This window comes from Ambystoma mexicanum, chromosome 3q (assembly GCF_040938575.1).
Source record: "Ambystoma mexicanum isolate Mex_15411 chromosome 3q, UKY_AmexF1_1, whole genome shotgun sequence".
NCBI classification, from domain to species: domain Eukaryota; kingdom Metazoa; phylum Chordata; class Amphibia; order Caudata; family Ambystomatidae; genus Ambystoma; species Ambystoma mexicanum.
Genome location: NC_090926.1, coordinates 1,068,912,795 through 1,068,936,215, shown reverse-complemented (window position 1 = coordinate 1,068,936,215; position 23,421 = coordinate 1,068,912,795). Strand labels below are relative to the sequence as shown.

Here is a 23,421-nt window from a genome sequence, read left to right as displayed (position 1 = left end):
CTTCCCTTCGGCATTGCCTCAGCTCCACAGGTTTTAACGAAGGTACTGGCGGTAGTAGCTGCACACCTGCACAGGCAGTCTATCCTTACCTCGACGACTGGCTCATAACAGGGGATTCGTACAGAACATGCCTAACAAATACCCAAAAGACAGTAGATCTCTTCAGCCTAGAGAAAAAGTCCAGTCTAGACCCCAGCCAAGTTAAACAATTTCTGGGGGCTCTAATTCGGACCAAAGCCGGTCTCATCTTTCCCTCCAACTAGAGGGTTCAAAACATGCTGTTCCAGATCCCTCACTATGTTGCCAGTCACGAGGTGACCGTACGCAAAGCCACGTGACTGTTGGGGATGATGGCCTCCTGCATCTACTTAGCTCCACACACACACCTGCGCATGCCCCCCATGCAAGAATGGCTCTCGCGCCAATGGTGTCAGGCCAACGGACAATAGGCCGATCTAGTGGTTGTCTCAGCAGCCCCCATTCAGTCTCTACAGTGGTGGTCAAGGGAAGACCTTCACCACCCCCGCAGTAGAAGCCACTCTCACCACAGACGCATCTCAAACTGGGTGGGAGGCTCACCACCTTCATCAGACAGCGCACGGCGTGTGGTCCCCAGCAATAGCATCCGACCACATAAACCTATTGGAACTGCTAGCAGTGTTCAAGGTCCTTAAGGCTTTCCCAACTCACCTCCAGGGGAAGACAGTTCTATTCTTCACAGACAGTACTACGGCCATGTATTACTTGAACAAACAATGGAGCACTCACTCTGTAGGGCTGACCAAACTGTCCCAGAACATATGGAAATGGGCCCTCAAACACAAGATGTTCCTCCTGTTACAACCAGTTCCAGGGGAACTAAATGTTTTGGCGGACGTACTCAGCAGAGACTTCCCCCTTCCTGTAGAGCACGAGTGGCGACTATACAAAGACCTTGTACTCCACGTCTTCGCAGACGGGGGCTTCCCAGAGATCGACTTGTTTGCAACTCTGCAGAACCCACAATGTCCAGATTACACCTCCTAGGTACCCTCAGAACCACTCCAAGGGGAACGGTCTCTGGATAACATGTTCAGGGAAATGTGTCTAGAACCCCCCCTACCCCCCCCGATTCCCCTGCTTAGCACGATAGTGCACAATATGCACCAAGAGCCAGGCAAGATGATTCTGGTGGCCCTGATGTGGGCCCGCCATCATTGGTTCTCCCATCTCATGGCAATGTCAATCTCCCCTCCCAGGAAGCTGTCGGGCCCTTACAACATGCTGTTGCAAGACCAGGGGGAGACACTACATCCATACCCTCAAACTTTCAATTTAGCAGCCTGGCTCCTGAGGTCATAGAGTTCGGGCACCTCCAACTCCCTGAAAGATGTATGGACATACTCGGGGAAGTACGGAAACCTAACACCAGGCATTGCTACTCTAGTAAATGGAAGCGCTTTGTCATCTGGTGTAATGGCAAAGTCATCAATCCTATTGAATGAACACCAAAACAGTGTCCTGTACCTAACCCACCTGTTAGATTCAGGTCTGGTTTTCAATTCCCTAAAGGTCCACTTGGCTGTGCTTTCAGCATACACCACGCCCCGGAGTAAAGTTTTGTGGTGGAAAATTCCATTAATTAAAGCTTTTATGGAAGGGGTAAAGAGGCTTCATCCCTCAATTTCCAACCCAGCTCCTGGATGGTACCTGAACGTTGTACTTACCAGATTAATGGGGCCTCCCTTTGAACTAATGCACAAGGCTAAGCTTAAAGCACTCGCCAACAACACTGCGATCACCTCGATAAGGAGAGTTAGTGAACTGCAGGCCTTTTCAGTTCAGGACCCATTTGTCACGATTCACAAAGAGAAGGTGGTCATTTTGCACCTACATTTATTTCAAAGTACCATGTAAACCAGTCCATAGAACTACCCACCTTTTTCCAGAACCCCACTAACGTGGCAGAGAGAAACCTCCAAATACTAGATGTGAGGAGAGCGGTTATCTGTTACCTGGAAAAGACAAAACCACTAAGAAAAACAAGCCAATTTTTCGTTTCAGCGGCAGCTGGTAGAGAAGGGTCCCATGTCTCTAAATCAGCTGTTTCAAAGTGGATCGGAAACTGCATCACACTGTGCTACACTCTTGCCAAGAGAGATCTGCTTTCATGTCAAGAGCACACTACTCGGGTCACAGGGGCTACCATAGCATTCATTGCAAATGTTCCTCTTGAGTCCATTTGTAAAGTAGCAACCAAGAGTTCTGTACACACCTTTAAATAACACTATTGCCTAGGTACACACTCTTGGTCTGTTTCTCAGGTGGGACAAACTGTGCTAAGACATCTCTTTGCTACTGTTCCTTCTCACATCTCACCACCATCTCTGGGTACTGCTCGCTAGTCTATGCACAGCATGTTATTCTAAGCAGATTTACAAGCATCAGAAGACATGCATTACTCACCTTAATAGCATTTATGAGGATTGTATCTGCTTAGATTCACATGCGCCCACCCTTCCTCATGGAGTAGAAGGAACATAGACATCTTACACCTTGACTCTTCTGTAATCGCTCACGTTGACTATAAGGCTCCCTCACGGTAGAAATAACGCAATCGCAGGGACCTCGATGCGTGAGGGATTTTGGGTAAACTACATGTCCCGTTAGGGATAGTGTTAGTCACGCCCATGTTGACGTCCCCTTTAGCTCTTCGAAAGAAACATGCACCACTCCCCGATTACCACTAGATGTCAGACTATATGCACAGCATGTGAATCAAAGCATATACAATCATCAGAAATGCTATTACGGTGAGTAATGCATGTCATACTTGGTGCTTCCTACTGAAATATTGCGCAGACTGCAGAGCATTCAAGATGGATCCAGTCAATTCATTGATGCTGGTAACCACAATCATTCAGCTGCTTAAATGGCTTAATTTTGAGACAAAAAAAATGCTTTTAGCTGGAATGGATTTTCTCCCTCTGTTTTTGTGGTCTTTGAAACCACAAAATTCACTTTGCAAGGAGCCATTTTCCACCCACTAATCCATAATTCCTTTGAGAAATCCAGGCACCCTATAGGACCAGGAACTGAGTGATCCTCCGTTCCTGGTGTGCAGAGGCGGGAAGGACGGAACACTGCCTTTTACATGGTTGGTGTTAGGAAGGAGATTATGTGCCCGGCCTGAGGAGGTTTTGGCATGTTTTAGCCTGAATCTCAGTGAATGGAAGGTCACTCCCTCAACTCAATATTTTGTGAAGCAGGCATAATAACCACGTATTCAGGTACTGGGGAGCGATAATATCCTTTTACTATGAACAAACCAATGTGTCCGCTCCCAACTCACAAAGGACAAAGCACCACCGCCAAGAGAAATGGAAAAAATATACCTGGAGAAACTCTGATATCCTATGGATTGACCAAGACCAACCCCAATGATCCAGAACTCTTACTGCCGGAAGACATTTTAATGACTGAAGAACACTGCATAATCAAAGAACTAGCACCACCTCCACACTAAAGCACATCAACCCCTCAGAAAAAGGACTTCAGCATGATAGTTCACACCCCACCTACAAGCACTGAAAAAAGAAATCAAATTCTTGAGAAAACATGGAGGAAACAGTGCAACACACAAGACCAGATCACCTACCATAGACAGATCTGCCACTACAAAGCAGAAAACGTTAAAGCAAAGAAACGTTACTATTCTGAACAAATCAATAATGAACACCATCTGTAGAGAATAACAAATCATTGATGAAAAACCCCTCTGCCTGCAGCAAAGTACTTTCACCTACCCAAAAATGGTGTGATGATATCGCCAACCATTTTAGACGCAAAGTACTAAACCGTCAAGCCTTCGAGGTAGCAATGAGGAATTGAATTGGAAACAACATTCAAGCCCTGTTCTATGAAACTCAGCCTACAACGCCACTGATTAACAGCTTTAAACCAATATCCAAACCAGACTTAAAGAAAATTGGTGATACTCTGCAACAGAGATGTCTCTTCGACTCACCCCCAAACATCTACAGATTCTTAACAAGGAAATCCCAGATTTCCACTTTCCCAAATTAATTAGCTGCTTGCTCGAAACAAAAATTGCACCAAATGTTTTCAAGACCGCCTACATCAAACCACTTCTAGAAAACAAAGATGGAGATCCTTCCAACTTTTATTCCATATCAAAAAGCATACCCACCCCAAATTCTAGAGCACTATATACAGGAGTAGACTGGGAACAATAAGAGGCTCTGGATTTCTTATTTTTCATAATGGCCCCATATTCCAACATGTAAGCAAAAAAAGCATCACACTTGTGTGTGCTGCATGCAACAATATAAAGATTCTGAGAATGCTCAGAAACGAGGCCCATGGTACAGAGGCCCACCTGGAAATCTCCAGACTTCCCTGTAGGGCAGTCCACCACTGGCTATGAATATGGCCACAAATTGGCACATGTAGAATCTAATCACTTACTAGATTGCTCACAAGTTGGAAACATGATGGGTACCTAATCAGCATTCGTTTCCATTTGGGACGATCTCAAAATCGCAGCATACAACATCACCACAACTCTCAGCAGCCTTTGACAAGGCTTGAAGAAACCAGACTTTAGTAGATGAGATTGCTCCTAATGGACAGAACAGAAATCACTCCCCAACCCCCTCGCCCTCTCCCTTTCAGTTTAAACCCATTACCTGTAAAGACCCCCAGGGATTGAGCCTCCCACTGCTCCTCTTTATCATCTATATGAACCCATTGATAAAGATCATAAAATCTTATGGGCTCAACTGTTAAAACCATGCAGATGACACGCTAATCATATACAAACTGACAGACGATGGAAATTCCAGAACTACCCTCAGCAACTGCCTCACATGAATAAATGAATGGATGGCTGCCAACTACCTAAAATTCTACACAGACGAAACAGAAATGATAATCTCACCTCACGCAGCATCTGAAACTCCTCTAGCATGGCCTTAGGAAATTGGCAACTGCTTTTAACCGTTTAAAGTGATCAAGAATCCTAGGCATGTTGAAGGACAAAGGACTCCTGCTGGATCCCAAGTCAATGCAACAATCAGTAAGTACTTCTACCATCTCTGCTTGATCCGGCGGATTATGCCCAACCTCTCCTCTGCACACAGTGGGCTGGCCATCTGCTCACTGATTCTTTCAAAAATGGACTCTACAGAAAGCATTTACTTAGCTATGCCAGACTACTTCACAAAGATCCAAAACATATCGGAGTCTCCTACTCAGAACCAACAGGAGGGGAACACGTAACATTGGCTCTCAGAGCACTCCACTAGCTGTCAATAAAAAAAATAATCCAGTTTAAGGCCCTCTGTATTGCCCACAGAGCACTTGAAGGACAAAGAGCAGAACTCCTCTGAAGTAAAATCTCACTCTACCAACCAACCGGAGACCTAATATCGAGAAAACCACATACTTTTAGAAACTGGAAGATTTTGTAGCGAAAGACAGAGGCTCTGCCTTTTCCTCTATGGTGGCCAAACACTGGGACGCGCTACCAAGGGAAATCTGCACCCTAAAGGACCTACTTCAAAAAATTCTTTAAAACCTGGCTCTTCAAAGCTTAACAGAACAAAGGTTTAACCTACATCCACCAAGAAGCGAAAATGACACTCCTCAATAGTTTGACTTTCATGCGCAGAAACAGCCTAATGGAACAATACTTGCCCGCCACCCCACTTTTTACTTGGAACACATTGCCTGGCAAGCAAGAAACTCAAACGATGGGAAGACATCACATCAGGGCATTGCAAAAACCCTAAGAGAACGCCTTTCCTGTCTCCCATGGTATCTAACCTCAACAAATGACAACTTAACGCATCTACATAATGTAACTGACAGCAAGACCAATAATTAGAAAGCCATACTAAATAACCCCGCCGCTTAACCATCAGGTTCTCTCTAGCTTACTCGCCACAAAGATATGCAAATCAACCATTTGCCCACTCCTTTCCCAAAAAAAGACCCTCTTCCCCACACTTCAAACATCACAAACATACAGGGGTGTTTCTAGGTCTGGAAAAGATCAGGGGCTAAGCTAATGTTGGGACTGTCGGGACTCGGGGCTGGCTAGCATTTTGGTTGTAGCCACTGAGCTTTTATCTGGGGCCACAACCAAAAGACCTGGTGCTATAGCCCCCTTGGCCCTCCCCTAGCAACACCTCTGCAAACAAACATTTCTAACTAGAACTGCTATACTCAGCCCCTGGCCAACACACGCCACACCACAGGCACGAGCCCTGCCCGTCTGGACTCATCGCCTTCGATGCTTCCTACACTTCACACCTAGAAAGCTTACTAGCATGCAGAGCTCCGGGTACTTCCGATCTGCCATAGCAACACAAAACGACTGCAATCTTGCCTTTCGCTCTCCTTCCATCTAACTAAATTCACCCACCCCTCCAAATCTGCAGAGCGCCTGCAAATCAAGCAACTGGCAGTGGTGTGCAGTATACTTCACAACATAATCCATAAAGCAGTCATTGGAAGAAAGAGCCAGCTAGTTAACCAAGTGAACTAAAATCCATACGCCGCAAAGATCCATCTGTGAGGATGTACCCGTTGAGCTTCAAAGTGTTTCTCTGTCTCTCTCTTTCCCTCGTTCTTTTTCCTCTTGCTCTCCCTCCCCCCCGCCCCCTCTCATCTCTCCCCAAATGGTTCTTAAATGGAATACACTTCTATTGGTAGAATAAGAAACCACCAAACATTAACATCCGTCTGCAGCTGTGTTCCCGGAGCATGTGACTAGCTAGTGATGGTACTCGCTATCTGTTTGCAATAACAGTACGGCTATGTTTTCATTACTGCTCGGTTATTTATAGTATGTTGTCTGCAAATGTTTTTGGGAATTTATGCAATGTCTTGCCAGCAGCGCTTTGAATGTGGCAATCACTGCAATATAAATAAACTAAATTACATTAGCGCAGGAGTTCCTGTACTATGTGTCAAGTCGCCTGACTTTGTGGCTTTCTCTCCGCAGGGCCACCTTCGCTGCAGCCTGCTTGTCACATGAGCTGATCACGCACAGGTGAGTGTCCACTTCCAACCGCCAGTTGTTTTTTCGAAAAAGTCCTACATCTCTCTGCCAGTCACAGAGCGAGTTTGGGTTATGCACCGCTGGACCCTACACTGGCTGGGTTTGTCGTTTACGGCCACCATCTCTCTGATCTAGCTCCCTCAAAGTTGGCACTGTCTCTCCTGCGAGGCCGCTCCTTTCCAGCGTCTCAGCGCATCATTGTCACTGGCATCCATCAAGTGTCTCCCTTGTACTCCTTCATTCCCGTATATCTTTCGGTTACCTTCTCTTTCGGCCACGCTGTCAAGTCTTGGACAAGGGCCTTCCTATGTTTTCTGGCTTTGGACCTTGGATTTTGCAGTAATGACTCGTTCAGCGAGTGATATTTGTGTCATGCTGCCATCTCGTGGTTAGATCCTGGATTGTTCTCAAATGTTTGTTGAATTTATTAAAGCAAGATACCTATGTTCTCAATGTGGTGCATAATTCTGCCATCTAGCAGTTGACCAGACAGCTAATGAAACAAGCATTGGCAAAGCCATTCGTTTTGGCTTTTGTGTAGGTATGGGATAGGCATTTGCCAGGCACTGCCATAATCGTACTAACTGGTCACAAGATGACTGCTGCAAAATGCTGTGAATACCTGGTCATATGATTGCAGTGCCTGGTAAATTCTCATCTAATACGTAGACACAAGTCAAAATGGTTGACTTTTTAAATCCCGTAGCTGATGGCAAAACTTGGCTAAGGCACTTTTATTACACTGTCACTGTGTTTATAGCTACAATTACGCCAGTACATGTTAGACGGTTTAGAAATCACACGGGTGGGCCTTTCTTTACAGCGCACAGTTTGATGTTACTGCTAAACATAGCTAGTTCAAAGATATCCCAGGAGGATGTGTTTTTATATGGGAAGGAGCAGGTGGTGGTTGCGAGTGGCCATACATATTAGCATGGTCATGTACAGTCCATGATTGTGTAAATAGCTGAACACCCACAAGCTGCGTCGCTACTAGCGTCCTAGCTCTCGCTCACTCCCCTATCTGTACTCCAATGCAATGAGCACCACCTAGCAGCCAAAATAAAAAATTACAGCGTGGGTGCCAGTTTGAGTGTGGTGTGATTTGTGGTGTCTGCACATCGACTCTGTACTTTCTTCAGATTTCTCCCTTCATCACTATAGGTCTAGTAATGGCTAATCTCCCGGAATATTGATATTGCATAAGTCTGATTGTCAAGGCCACTTGAGCTGGGGAAATATGTTGACCTTTTCCTAAATGATTCAGTCTTGGTGTGTTAATGATTTAATAAACCTAACTACCTCAAAAAAGATCCATTGCAACCTAATAAACGCCAGATCAATGTTCAAGCATGCCACAGAGATTTACAAGCTCTTGTGCGATGGTGGTATCGACATCTTATTCATAACTGAAATATGGCTAGACGACAACTACAAAATCACACTCCATAACTGACTCCCCGAAAACTTCAAGTGCTCACAAGCAAAAAGGAAAAACAAAAGAGGAGGAGGACTGGCGATGGCATACAAGGAACACTTGAAAATTGAAACCGAAGAACTGCTAACCATCAAACTGTGAATCCCTAATCCTTCGCCTAACAACAAACACAAACCTCAATTTCATCCTGGTATAAAGATCACCGACATACGGTGCAACCTTCATGGATGCCTTTTCTGAAGCCATCACCAACCTAGACATAGAGCAGGAACGCCTGATAATCCTTGGAGACTTCAGCATCTGCTGTGACGAAGAAACAGCAAGCACACAAAAATCACTAGTCAAACCACTGAGGACAATTAATCTACATCAGCTAGTCAAAAGAGCAACTCACGTGGCGAGACATACACTAGACTCAATATTCACCAACAAAAACCTCATCACCACAGCACCAGCCAACATCCGCGAGGTAGACATACCACTAGAGTAACACAGAGGAAAAACTGCCACTCCTCAACATGCCCACCAACTAAGCGGACAAACAAAAATACCGAACACACAGGATAATCATAGATGTTAAGCACAGAAACACAAAGACAAAGAGGTAAGGAAAACCCACTAACCCAACTCAAACGTCAACTTTCCACATACGCTTCCCATACAGAAACTGGCACAACCACATCCCTGCTCAGCAATGCACACAAACTTCACCACACTGCAACAATAGACTAACAATACATAATCCCTCACAACAGCACATGGGAAGTCGCACCGACCTGAAAAACCGCACTTAAACTCAATGAATGGGGCAAACCAAACTGAAGCTGCCAACAGGAAATCGCAACTCACTTTCCCCACTACACCCTACTAGCACCCCCATGCCCCTCTTTTTTTTTAACACCCTTCTTTTCAGATCCGCCAGAGCGCATGGGGACCACACAAGTGGTGACGGTGCGCAATACAAATACCTTTAACATTTATTACAATGTGTTTCTGGTTCAAAAGCTTTGTTTTCAATGGATGGAATCCCTTTTTAATTTTGTTGTGGCTAACATTATAAGTGCTCTGGCACTGATCAATAGGAAGTGTTTGTTGGAGGTTTTTCCCCATCCTATAGGGGCGCTAATGTGTTGACTGTTAATGTTAAAGGATATTTGTACCGCGCATTATCACCACCGGAGCGGTACCCTGGGGCTCTGGCGGATCTGAAAGAATAGGGGCGTGTTAGTAGGACAACGTTTGGAGAGGAGCAAGGGGAGCTGTGATGTACTGTTAGCAGCTTCAGTTCGGTTAACACCGTTCGCTGAGCTTTTTGTTGTGGTATACGGTTTGAGTCCGTCGTGTGCTGTTGTGCAAGGGTCTGTGTAGTGCGTTTGTTGTTGAGGTGTGGTGAAGTGCGTACGGGTTGCTGTGGTTTAAGCGGTCTGGTTGTGTTTAGTTAGGGTGTGAGAGGTGTGTGAAGAGGGGTGAGGTTTTTAGAAGTTTTTTAGTAGGGTTGGATAGTAGCATTTGATGTCCTGAGAAATGCACACTCCTATTGTGTCTTTCAGGATTTAGACAAGGTTGTCTCTGTCTCCCTTTCAGTGATCTAGTTTCAACATGAGGCTTTCTCTCATCGCTCTGTCATTATGTTAAGTTAGTCTCTGCGTTTCTATCTTTAAAAAAAATTATATTTTTATTCCGGCCAGCCTGTATATCCCAATCTGTGGTTAGTGCCACACTGATCCTCTCGGATCAATCTACTTGCAACCTATGCCCGTACCCAATGTCCTGTCTGAGTGGGTAAGGTTGGTAGTTGTGCCTGTTTGTGTTAGGCTTGCTATTGTTCTGTCCTGATCGGGTTGTCGCTCGTGGTCGGTTCCACCTAGCATTGTCTCTTGTTTTTGTGGGAGTTTCCCCGAAGTCGGTACTAGGTGTTGTCTGTGCTGCATGGCCTCTGTCAGCCTGTTCTTTTGTATTTCTTGTTTGATTGTTTCAGCTGTTTCTGTCTGGTTCTGAGGTGTTTTAGAGCCAGGTTTTTAGTAATTTTCTAAATTTGAGGTGGTCTTTGTTGGTTGTTATTCCTTTTGGGAGATTGTTTCAAGTTTTTGGAGCCCCCTAGTATGTATTTTATTTATTTTTTTGGCATATGATTTTGGTTCAAGGTGGATTTCATTGCTCGATCTGAGGAGTCTCGTTGGCTTGTAGATTATTCTCTTTTGTAGGAATTCTGCTCCCTGTCTGTTGATTTCACTGTGTGTTATGCACATTGTTTTAAACACAATACATTGTTTGATTGGAAGCCAATGTAACAGTTTTAGCGTTGGAGTGATGTGATCTCTTCTAGATAGTTTGAGGAGGACTCTAGCTGCTGCATTTTGGATGCGTTATTTCTACAGGAGGTGTTCCGCCAACCCGAGGTAGAGGCTGTATGTGTACTCGATTCTTGACATGATGAGGGTGACGATTGTCCGTGTTTTTGGGTGAAGGACAGGAAAGGTAGGATTATTTTTGAGTGAAGGAGGAAGAATCATTTCTTAATTATCGTGTTTGCTTGTGGTTGTAAGGTTAGTGCATTGTCCATTAGGACTCCCAGGTTTTTGACGATCTTTGGTGTGGGCGCGGTTCCCAATTCTATCGGCCAGGGTATGTAAGTGTTGTTCTCTTGGTTTTTGGATATAATCATGATTTCTGTCTCATGGGTTGATTTTTAGATTGTTGGCGTTCATCCAGTCATAAATTTCTTTAAGACATTCTCCTAGAGTTGAGTGATCTGCTTGCATATCTTAGATTTTGGAGATGATTTGAGTGTCGTCTGTGTAGTTGTAAAACGTAAGGTTGTATTTTTTAAAAATCTTGATTAGCAGAGTCTTTTACATGTTGAAGTACAGAGGTTATAGTGAGGATCCTTGTGGTACTCCACAGTCGTTAACTCGTGGAGTAGATTTGAAAGGTTTTATCCATACAGTTTCTGTTCTGTTTGTTAGGAATTATTTAATCCAGAGTAGTGCCATGTCTGTTATACCTATATCTTATCTTTTCATCAGGGTGTCGTGGCTTACTGTGACGAAAGCTGCCGTAAGGTCGGGCAGAATCGGGGCCGAGGTTGTGCTGGAGTCAGCGTTTGTTTTTAGTTCATCCCAGATGGATAGGAGCGCCGATTCTGTTCCTCTTTTGGGTCTGAAGCCCACTTGTGCTTGGTCTAGCAGCTGGTGTTTTTCTACGTGTTCTTGGGTTTGTTTGTATGCGTAGGTTTCTAGGTGATTTGCCAGCTAGAGAATGTTTGAAATCGGCCTGTAGTTGGAGAATCTTCCATGTCACCATTTGTGTTCTTAAGTGGTTTAACATATGCTGATTTGAAGGTTCTTGGTACGGTCCCTGTCGCGAGCGACAGTTTCAGGAGATTTCTGTAGTATTCAGATGGCGTTCCTTGTGTGAGGATTGATTTGTAGATGTGTGGCGGGCAGGGGTCCATGGGTGATCCTGCTTTCTTGCTGTGTTTTACCAGCTTGACGAATGTTACCACTGATATTTGCGGGAAGGTTTGGAGTTTGCGCTCTGGCTCCTCGTTGCATCCGGCTGGTTGTGTTAGGATTGGTCGGTCTGTTTTTTATGATTTGTCGTTGATTTTTGTTTTTGAAATGGCCTGCTAGGTTGTTTCATAATTCTGTGAAGGTATTGGAGTGTTGTTGCAACTTGATGGATTTCTCGTTTTGCTTACGATATTGAACATATCTTTTTATGTATTGGTGGCTTTAGTGATTCTGTCATCATAATGCCTTTTCTTTGCCTTTAGAATGACGTTCTTGTACGATAGGATTTGTCTCTGGAACTGAGTTTTCTTATGTTGGTCATATTCTTTCCTCCATTCTTGGAGCCATATGTTGAAGTCACCCAGGATTATCAGATGCTCATGTTGAATCGCTATGTTGGTGATGGCTTCTATGAAGTTGTCGACGAAGGTTGCATCGTATGTCGGTGGTCTGTAAACCAGTATGAATTTAATGTTTGTTTTTCGAATCGCTGACAGGTGTATGGCCATGGAATCACAGTTCAAGATGTTTAGAGGTTTGTCTGATTTTATTTGCAGGTGTTCTTTGAATGCTATTTTTAATTTTCCTGTTTAACTGAAGGCATTTGAAGTTGGTGGGGAGGCAGCTTTGAGGTGTGATTTTTTTTATTTTATTTTATTATTTATTTGTAGTACAGCCATATTTCTGTTATGAATAGGATGTCGATACCGTTGTCACAGAGAAGGTTGAGTGTTTTGACATTGATTTTTTGTTGATTAGGCTGCAGTGGATTTTAATGGTATCATTTGGTTTGTTTTATTATCGGTGTTGTCTTCTGAGTGGTGATTTGGTTTCCTTCCAAGTCGATCGCTGGTTGTGGTGTTGGTACATTTGTGTCCGTCGTTGTCCAATAGCTCTTCTAGGTCAAGTCTGGGTTTTTGTTTTCATTCAGTTCCTCCTCTAAATGTTGTGGCTGCTGAAGGGAGGGTCCTCTTGTTTTGGTGATGTATGGGGTTAGGTGTCGCTCATGTTCTTGTTACCTCTAGCTCTGTCCGTTCTTCTCTGTGTTTGTGTTTTGGTTGTTGGTCTTTCTTGATTCGTTCGTTGGGTTGGTTTGTTCCGGTGAGTGTTATTTGCAAGGTATTGTGTTTGGTATAGGGATTTTTCTCTTTTGTCAGCGATGGCTCGGTTTTTGTTCTTGTCAATGGGGTGTGTGTTCCGCAGTTGTGGATCTTTGGTTGTGTTTGTTCTCTCTGCATTTGTCTTTCTTTTGGTCCAATTCGTTTCAGCAGCATTTCGTGTTATTTGCCGGTCCGCTGTGGGGTTGGCGTTGGGGTGTTCTTTTTTTTTTTTTTTTTTGTTTTGTTTGGGTTGTCACAGTTACGTTCCTTGTAAGGTGTTTGGTTTATATTTCCTTTGGGTTTCCCTCTGGGTTGAGGTTGTGGTTGCAGGGGTGGTATCCCACGTGCAGTGCTTTGCTGGTGGACTCCATTTTTGTTATGATTGTACGGCCACACGTGTTTTTCCTGATTGGTTTGGTTCGTTGCGTGTATAATTGTGGGCGTGGCTTCATCGCACAGAGTCAGTCTTTCGTGCTTAATCCAGTTGTCTCGTGGGGTTGGTCTGGGTGAGGTGGGTTTGTCCAATACAAGCTTGGGCACTGTCTGGTGGTGCGATTACTAGATAACGTGTGTCTGGTTCAATATGCGGCTAATGTGAGACAAACTATGTGTAGTCAGTGGCTATGAGGACGGTCTAGTCGGGGTTATATAGCTAGGGCAATTCCGGTACTGTCCCAATGTGGCACCCTCTGGATGTGACTCAAGGCACGATTAACAGTTTTCCAGGGTGCGATGCAGGCTATTGTTTACAGCACCATCCCAGTATGGTACAATCCAATAATCACGGTACTATCCTAGTGTGGCACAGGCTAATCATCACAGTGTAGGTAAGTTTGCTGTGTGGCAGGGCTTCCAGGGCAGAGTGATTGCTCTACTCCCCATCCAGGCCACTCCTACCTTGATAGTCGCTGCTGGTTGACGGCTGGCCTCTGCCTTCCCCTACTGAGACCTGCAGACACAACCTGGAGCTGCCTCTGTTGGAGCTGCCCTTTGCTGCAGGGGCTGCACGGGCAGAGGGCTGCCCTGGGGTGTCGTTTATGAGGCTGTAACGGACCAATCTGGTCAGGTGGGAGGTCTGGGAGGCTGGATAAGGGGAACCAGGAAGTGGGCAGGCTAGAAGGAGACCCACACGTCTTGTGCTCTCTACGTGCTTTTTGAAGCACTAAATGTAATTTTAGAAAGCAGGCTATGGCGTATGGGGTCAGGAGACACTCAACTTGCCTAAGATTTAGACTGCTCAAAATTGAAGTGTTGTGCCTCAATAGGGGTGCACAAACTGAGAGATTTGGAAACTGTGATCTTCAAAGACTTGTTTGACAAAAAACACGATGACTTGCAGCCCAAAGAATTCTTTTCGAATACTCCATGCTCCTCACTGTTGAACCTGGGACTGTGTGCTTGGGGAAAACTGCCTCATGGCCAAGATAATTGCAACTTTTGAGTTTGATGTAAAGGTATGACTTCTTGCCATTGGCCCAAAACCTGCAACCACGCAGGCTTCTGAATCCACCAAACATTAGGGTGAACCCTAGGAGTTTCCAAGGGTCACCGGACGCACTTAGGAAACGTTATACCACTAAAAATTGACTTGTATGAACTGCTTTTGGTGCCGAGCTTTAGCATAAAGGTTTTCAATATCCGAATCGCCCTCTAGATGATGAAGGTTAATTGGCATTGCAGCTGCCTTCATAAGCAGCAAATTATTTCCTTAGGGAAGAATTGACACTCTTTGAGCCAGAAATCTATATTAAGGATGAATAGTATCCCAACTTGTGTATGGACTCATACGAGGGAGAAGTTGCCTAGCATGGCATAATAACTATGGTTTAATTTCAAGAATAAGATCATGCCAACATAGTATTTGTAGGAACAGTTGACTTTTCTCCTATCTGCACACAAATTAAAATGTCTTTCAGAAAATGTATCCACATCTGAAAAATGAACAGAAAAAAGATTCTTATAATATTGCTGACCAAGCATAAATGAGATGCACTTTGTAAATCGAAACATAGGCTTTGAAACATTCCACATAGAGAAATATTCCAGTCTGCAACATTCCCCATTCTTTTGATAACACTATTGGGAGGTCTAGTGTGTACGTTTCTAACATGGAAACCTGATGAATTTCAGTTAAAGGGAGCATTCTAACTTTTTTTTCGTCTCCCGGCCTCAAAACACAAAGCCGAACATACTCCCCCCACCCCCGCCCCCCCTCTGGGAGGAGTGGTGGGATGGGGCAGCGCAGAGTGGCCAGATCCGTTGACTTTTGCTCTTTGAAGGCCTTTGATGTTGCCCTGGAAAAGCTGCATGCACCGATTTTGTTGTTGCCCTAAACCTGCACAGATTACTGTTCTTGATGCTATCACTGAGAAATGTCAGTAAACAAGTGAATACAATTTTAATCCTCTGCATCTGTTAGTTTGCTGGCTGAAGACAAATGAAGTTTAACCTCACAGGACCCTAGATCTCCTGAGACAAACCCTACTGCGAGAAGGAGAGTGGCCAATCGACTTGATTTCCCCCTTACTGCACCTTCCCTCTCACAAGAGATAATAACTGAATATATATGGGGCCAATAATTATGCAGCACAGTGTTGCAAACACATGAGACAACCACAGTGATATCTTGGATGGCACAGTATAACGGATGTCTGTGGAAGCGGATTTAGTAGCATTCCCTCCAGAAAGTAAGCGGAGGGATGCAACATTCATTGGTGGTACTTATAGATAGTTTCAAAGTTAGATAGGTTTTCAGGTGAGTACTCCACTCAATCCGACATACTAGGATAGGCCCAAGGAAGGATCCTTAACCCAGGTTCCACCATCAAAGGCCAGGTCTGAGTGAGTTTGGGTCAGGACTGTACACCCAATGTTACCCTATGGAGGACCGGGGTAACTCAAAGTAGTATGTTGACTTCTCCCCAAGACTAAAATTCTTCCAGATGCCACTGCAGGTCTTCCGGAATCCGTTGAGCACACAGTCTTCCACCTTTGGTTCAGTTGAGAAAGGACCCAGGGTCGCGGGCGCAGAGGCCACTTTCGGTGTTGGGAGTTTGTCGTGGTGCCCAGCAAACGGTTCCATACAGCTTCCAGATGAAGACCCAAAAGCATGAAAAATGAAGACTGCTGCAGTGCAGAGCCTCTCGGGCCACCTCACCGGATTGTAGGAAAGTAGCAATGAAGGTCCCCACGGTCAGGCGGCGACGGACAATCATCAAGCGGTGAACACACAAGGAGCCCCAGCACAGATTCCCTTGAAGTGAAACGGCTGGAAATGCAGGAGCAGGTCACTTATGGCATGAGATGAAGATCTGCAAAGTTCCAAGACTCTCCTCGGAACAACTACAGCTGCAAAGAAGTAGCCCAGGAGAGAGCTGATCAGTCCATTGGTTGGTCCTGGAGTCTCGGGAGGATAGCTCAGCGGCAACGTGCCTGCCTTGGAAGCAAGACGACACGGAGCAACACAGGTTCGATCCCTGGGTCCACGCTTGGAAACCTCCTGGGTATTAAGCGCGTTATAAATAACCTATCATATCCAGGGATATTTATAAAGGCGCAGAAGGCATGGTATGGCACTGTTTATTTGTAAAGCGCCTATAAACAAAGCAAGTGTTTCAAAGCGCTCAAGGAGGGAGGGAACAAGGGGAAAAAACAATAGTCATTTAGAACCCTTGAATTTCTGAGTGATACAAGTCTGCACGGGCAGAGTGGGTGCATGGAACAAGTGCATACAATACAATTAACGGTGTAGCTACAGCAAATGGGTCTGACGACGATTCTGAAGTTTGTCCAAGTGCATTGTGGCGCCACCATGCAAGAACCGGAGACAAGGGAAAAACGGCTAGACGATCTTCAAGGCATGGTGCATTCAGACCGTGCAAGTGCGCAGACAGGTGCAGGAGAGGGGAGGGGGGGGACAAGTGAATGGGTTGAAGGAGAACCAAGTGCACCAGTCAGTCAGAAGCTGGGGTAAGTGCTGAGAGATTCCCCTCTCATGGGTCATTGAACAAGTGCAAGGCCCGGAGGCAAGTGCGAGAGGATTGGCAGGGGTGCCAGCAAACTGTGGGACTCTGAGGTACACCAGGCGGCCAGTCGGCAGGCTGCGCGGAAAAGGAGCGAGAGAGGGATGGAGCGGAGAGAAAGGTTAGCAAGGTAGAGGGAGCGAGAAGGAAGAGAAGAGGAATGTCTTAAGGAGTTTTTTGAACTTAAGATTGGGCTCAAGATGGAGTGCAGCAGTGAGGCTGTTCCAGAGGAAGGCCCCTGCAGAGGATAAAGATCTCCCTCCAAATCTCTGCTTGGAGAACCAGCTCACTTGCAGAAGGTTGGAGGTAGATGAGCGGAGGGCTCGGGAAGGACATTATTTAGGTAAGCAATGTTGCAGATGGGTAGGTCCCAGGCCCCAGAAAACCTTGTGGACATTGCAGAGGTTCTTGCATTTGATCCTTGTAGCTACAGGGAACCAGTGGAGGGATTCCAGCACCGGAGAGAGGCAGTCCCTGGGCTTAAGGACAAGGATAAGTCTCGCGGTTCTGTTCTGGATGAGTTGCCGAGGTCACAGAGCAGAGGCAGGGAGATTGAGAAAGAGGCTGTTGCAGTAGTCCAGCCTTGAGACAACCAGGGCTCTGGAGACAGTGAGCTGCTGGGGGAAGGTAAGAAAAGGAGTAGGAGGTGTAGCTGGTAGTTGGACTTTTTTAGCGATGTCCGAAATGTGAGTGGAGAAGGAGAGAGTGGAGTTGAAGATGACCCCAAGGTTTTTGTTGCCTCGCAGGTGGGTGCGGGTTCAGGGACAAGGGAGGCTGGCCAGAGTCCGAAAGCGGGAGAGGGAGTCCTAATGCCAAAGATCTCAGTCTTACTGGCGCTGAGGCAGAGGTCGTTTGTCCGCAATTCAGCCATGGAGTGCTGCAGACGGTCAGATATGAGCGGGGTAGAGGAGGTGGCTGAGGGTAGCCTGAATGAGAGTTGCATGTCATCCGCATAACACTGGAAGTTAGAGGTGAAAGTGGCAATCACACATACAAGGGCAGCCATGTAGACATTGAAGAACCAGGGGGATAGGTCAGAACCCTGGGGAATGCCACAGGTTGAAAGAGTGATAGTAGAGAGAAAGGACCCAAGTTCCACCTGGGATGGGCCGTCTGATAGGAAGGAGGTTAACCACGACAGAGCTTGACCTGTGATTACCAGGTTGGCATGCAGACGTGGGATCAGGATGTTGTGGTTTACAGTGTCAAAGGCAGAGGAGAGGTCAAGACGAATGAGGACAGAGGAAGTGTTACTGTTGAGATTTGAGAGAAGGTCTTCACGGGTGTTCAGAAGAGAAGTACGTGCCTCAGGATCCTCTAAAGCCAGATTGATGGTCGTGGAAGCAACTAGCAGTTTAAGTGCATGGATCCTCGAGCAGGGGTCGAGACTGGTTGTGCCCACCAGTCTAAGACTACACACCTCAATTGGGCAATCGGGTGTCTTTGTTCGACAAAGTGACTGGTCACTGGTGACTTCAAACTTTTAATGTGAATGTTACTCTTGTGTTCCGTTCACCTCTTTGACATTTGTCCCACATAAAAGATTTGGCAAGGGCAGCATAGAGCATAAATTACTGAACATGTATTACACATTGTCGAATACTGTGATTTAATTTTGGCCCCTGTCCTACGATGTCTTACAAATTCTTCCTTCATCTCATTGTAGCAGTTATTACAACCCAAGCAGGGATATGCACCTGTCTTTGTTTCGTAGGTAGAGGCTGTTTTGATAGTAATGTCTTTCCTGATCCTACCAGGTGGTCTCGGATGTTCCTACCCCTTTTATAAGAAATCATTGGGGGATCTGGAAAAAGTTTTGCAAGGTGTGGGTCATGTCTAATCAAACTCCTTTAGGTGTTATATATATAATATGGTCCATTACCAGAATTTGTACTAGTATTTACTTGGGTAAATCCTGTTATACTTAAGCAATAGAACCCTCGGTAATGCCCCCACCGCGAGGGTTCTATTGCTATTAGTAACCCGGCCCACATTATTTGCGTGACCGGGGCACTAAAAGCAGCGTTTCGGGACAGAAAAAAAAACGACCAAGAAAATGGCCACCGCCATGGAAAGAGAAAACTGAGTCGGTTTTCCCTTTCCATGGCGGCCATCGGGTGCGAACGTGTTCCCAGCGCGTCTGCTCCCGAAAAAGGGTCAAAAAGAAGGTAAGTGGGGTTGGGAGGGCGGGAGTGGGCATGGGAAGAGGGGGGGGGAAACATATTTTTTAAAACGTACCTGCGTCCCCGGTGGGGGACGAGGGAAGCCCCCAGCCGTGTGGAGGTGCAGAGCGGGGATGGCCCCGCTCCGAGTCTCCACACAGCTGGAGGCTTCCCTCGTCCCCCGCTGGGGACGCAGGACCAAGAAGGTAAGTTGGGGGGACGGGTGGGAGGAAGGGAAAGGAATAAAAAAAAAATAAAATAAAGACTTACCCGAGTCTGTGGCGGGGGTCCTGCTCGTTTTAGGTTGCGGACCTGAAGGGTCCCTAACATGGTTCCTTAACATAGGAGCAAAGAGTTCTTCGCCATTGAGGGCTGTTTCGTGTAAAGGATCAATCTCCTGAAGGTTGTTGATATTGGTCCAGGACTAAAATCATTGTAGAGTGTGATTTTAGCTCCAAGTTCCAACTCTTTAGGAGATGGGGATGTCTTCTTTGCATATTCAGCTTTGTGTATCTGACAATTATTTTTAAATTTTATTTATTTATATCCTATTTGTAATGCCCAAACCCCTGGGTTACCACAGCTTTTGGTACAGTAAAGCAGAAGTAAGTGGTGCATTTGAAGAAAGCATTTAATTGTATTTGTCAAAAAGCCACTTTTTTTACAAGCTTTTTGAACGCTGTTTGTTCGTTTCTGATGACTGCTGGTAGAGAGTTCCAGAGCATGGGGGCGGTAACACAAAAACTCACGCCACCTGCTCTTTTGATCTTTTAGTGAGGTGTGAGCAGTGAGATGCTGTAACTTAACAAACACACCAGAACCTTCTGAGAGAGACTGTTAATGTAAAGGGGCTCCTCTTTGTAGATGCACCTGTGGGAAATACTCAGAGTTTTAAAGTCATTCCGGACGTGAGCCTCGTGTCTGGTTCCCGAGATGTGGTCTAATTGTTGTAGTACAAGGGCAGCACTTAGTGATTTATTCTGCAGAAGTTGAAGTTTAGCCAGATTAGCTGCTGAGTGACCCATGAGGAGTATGTTACAATAATCCAGTTTGGAATGTATAAGTGTTTGTGTGAGCATGAGGCCGTGCTTGGTGAAAGAAATTGCCTGCTTAGTTAAATGAGTCTGGAAGTCTAGGCAGTGGTAGATGCTAGCGCATTGATATGCCTGGACATGGTTGGCTCTGCTTCCAGGTGTGAATCCAGTGTTTTCACCTGTTTCAGGACCGGCATAAAAGTACCATCAATACAGAGGGTGGGGAAGGAAGTGTTCAGATTTTTCTGCCAGTAAGGTGAGGTAACACGGAGGAGCTCGGTTTTTGTCATTTAGGCAGAGGTTGTGGGTGGCCATCCAGTTTTGTATGGTGCTGTACACTGTGTTAATTCTGACAGTGTCCAGAGAGTAGTCACCTGTGATGGGGATGAGTATTTCGGTGCCCTTCGAAATTGGTGTAGATGATCCCCAGTGAGTCTAGAAGGTCAAATAGGGGCTTAGTGTATGTATCGTCAATTACCGTAGAGAGGCAGGAATCCTGTGGGACACCTAATGGCGTGAGGATGGGGTCTGCTGCAGCCTCGCCAATTAACGTTTGCTGAGGAAAGATTTTATTCATGAAGTGGCTTTGGGTGAGAAATGGATGTGATGATTGAGGTGTTGACCTATGATGTTGTGGTTGAATGCTGCAGATTAATCTAACAGGCGGAGGATGCCTATGTTGCCAAGTTTCGGATACTGTCCATTTGGATTTTCAGGTCCTGGAGGGCTGTTTCAATGCTCTGTTTGGTGGTGGAACCCAGATTGTCTCATTCGGAGCAGGTGGGTATGCTCTAGGAATTGGACTTGTGCGTAAGCTAACCGGTCAAACATCCCACAGGATGCCATTCGGCCCAGCATTTTCTGGAATGGCATTGCCGGCTGGAGCATGGAGGCTTGGATCAATTGAGATGCCATCAGTTGAAGGGCGAGTAGGTTGTCCTGTGGAGGAAATGCCCTGCCCTGTGGTTGTTCTGTACAAAACCAATGAATGAAAGCATCTGACAAGGAATTCAAGATTTCTTCGTGTTCGCTGGTAGGTCCAGTGAATACACCTTTTAGACTCTTGCTTACCCGGTTCTTTACCAGCAGTTCCACGATCGTGTAAGTAAGTTCTCTCCTCTCCTGATGCCAGGGCTGTCTGGAATGACACAGACAGGCCTGGCAAAAGGGAGGAAGGACCCTAGGAAAAACACCTGTAGGAGTAAGAAAAACCTTGGCAGCAACTGAGCTCTGTGCAGAGTGGACACTGGGTGGAAGTCACCTAGCAGAACCAAAAGTGAGTAAGCTGAATTAGCCCACAAATTACAGGATAGATATCAGGTAGCAGCTTAAAGCACACATGGAGCAAAAGGGGTAAGCAGGACAAAGGTAAGCAATAGAAACATGGCAGCAACGAAGCAAAGGAAGAACACAGAAGAGCGTTACCGGCAACAGGAGTTGCAATGCAAAGTGTTGTAGTCAGCCGGCAGTCTTGAATGCGAGCGGGTGGAGGCTCCTCCCCCAGATGCGTAGGGTGACGTATCTAACACGGCGCCATGTTGGAACTGGAAGTGCTGCGTTAGGTTCCTGAAGGGAAACGGCGTCTTGTGGTTGGCATTGTTTCCACTCCTGGTTGGCAAACGGAGGCGCCATGTTGTGGATGGCGCGTCACGTGCCACCTGTTAAGTAATGACCAGGGATGGATGCGGGGGCTAACACTTGGTCCAAAGCCACTATTGGAGGTGACCACATTCCCTCTAGAAAGGTGGCTCTTTATCAGGTATTCGTCTAGCTACAGGTATAAATGGATACCTCCGGCCTGAGAAATGTGGTCACCATTGCTTTGACCTTTTGCGAAACACCTTACTTCAAATGGATTGTGTCCTCCCACGTATTCCTCATTTTATGATATTCGTATCCCAGCTCTGCTGCTTCGGAATATTTTTTTTCACCAGGGGGCACTGTGTTCGAGACCGCGGAGTCAAAGTCCCTTGCGTGCCACCGTCGGGCATCAACGTCATCCGCTGTACAAAGGGCTCGAGCAGCGCCTGTTACCTCAGTTCCGTTTTTCCGACAAAACTGCTTCATGTTACGAACGGCACATTAGAATTTTCTTTGATGTCCTCGACTTCTACTCCCTCCACACCCAAGACAGGGTTCAAAAAATGTCTGAAGTGTGGTAGGAAGAGGTCTTCAACCGACCCCCATCGGAATTGCCTCTGGTGCCTCAGCCCAGATCATCGGGTTGACGAGTGCGGGTCCTGTCAAGCCATGTCCAGTAAGGCTCTTGGGGAACGCAGAGGTAAGATGGCGGTGGGGGAGGAGAAATATAAGTCTTCGAATAGGCAAAAGGATTCGGATGAATCCAGTCAAAAATCTCGTCATGAGTCGAGGAGGTCAAGATCGAAGTGTCGCTCGGGGAAATCTTCCTCATCTTCGACTAAAAAGTCAAAAAAGCAACGTCACAGGTCTTCTTCCTCCTCTGAGAGGAGAGTAACTTATCCATCGAAGCATGATTCCCCACAAAAATGGGAGGCCTTCAGGACTTCGATGCTTAAAATATTCGAGAAAGTGGCCCAGACCCCCTCGAAGTTGCTGCGTAGTGATCATGCCTCTACCCACTCTAAAAGTGACAGAGGAAAATCAAGATCTAAACATAAGAGAGTTGAAAACGAGTCGAGAGTGTCTTCAAGGGAAAGTTCCCCGACGCCTCGTACTAAATCAAAGCCTTTGTGCATAAATCGAGGGGTAACGGAATCGACGTCAAAGTCTAAGCCAAAACTCGACACCATCGACGACCATAGCGTCGAGACCGCTGACGAAGAGGACGTTGACACCTTTAGCTATATAGAAGCCTTCGTTGACAGCATCGAAGCCTCCTTCGACACCGTCGAAGCCAGCGTCTTCCCTATCGACGCCTTCAATGCCTTTATCGAGGCCTTCTTTGATTCCAAGACCCAAGTCCACGCCATTATCCATACCTAGGCCAATTCCAACTTCTTTACCTGAAAAGACTTTCCACCCTCAACCTAGACAGGAATTCTTTAGATCCATGTCATCTATTTATGGATGACACTCCATCTGGAGTTAGATTTGGAGCCAGAGAGG

At 46.0% G+C, this 23,421-nt stretch overlaps 1 protein-coding gene across 2 annotated transcripts in view; it reads left to right on the top strand.

The window, feature by feature from the left end:
- Window positions 1-23,421, top strand: part of NOTUM (notum, palmitoleoyl-protein carboxylesterase) — a 179,306-nt gene that overhangs the window by 122,890 nt on the left and 32,995 nt on the right. For both annotated transcript variants that reach the window (XM_069655311.1, XM_069655310.1), the window contains exon 10: window positions 7,010-7,057. In XM_069655311.1, coding sequence (XP_069511412.1) covers window positions 7,010-7,057 — 48 coding nt within the window. The remainder of the gene's footprint in view (window positions 1-7,009; window positions 7,058-23,421) is intronic.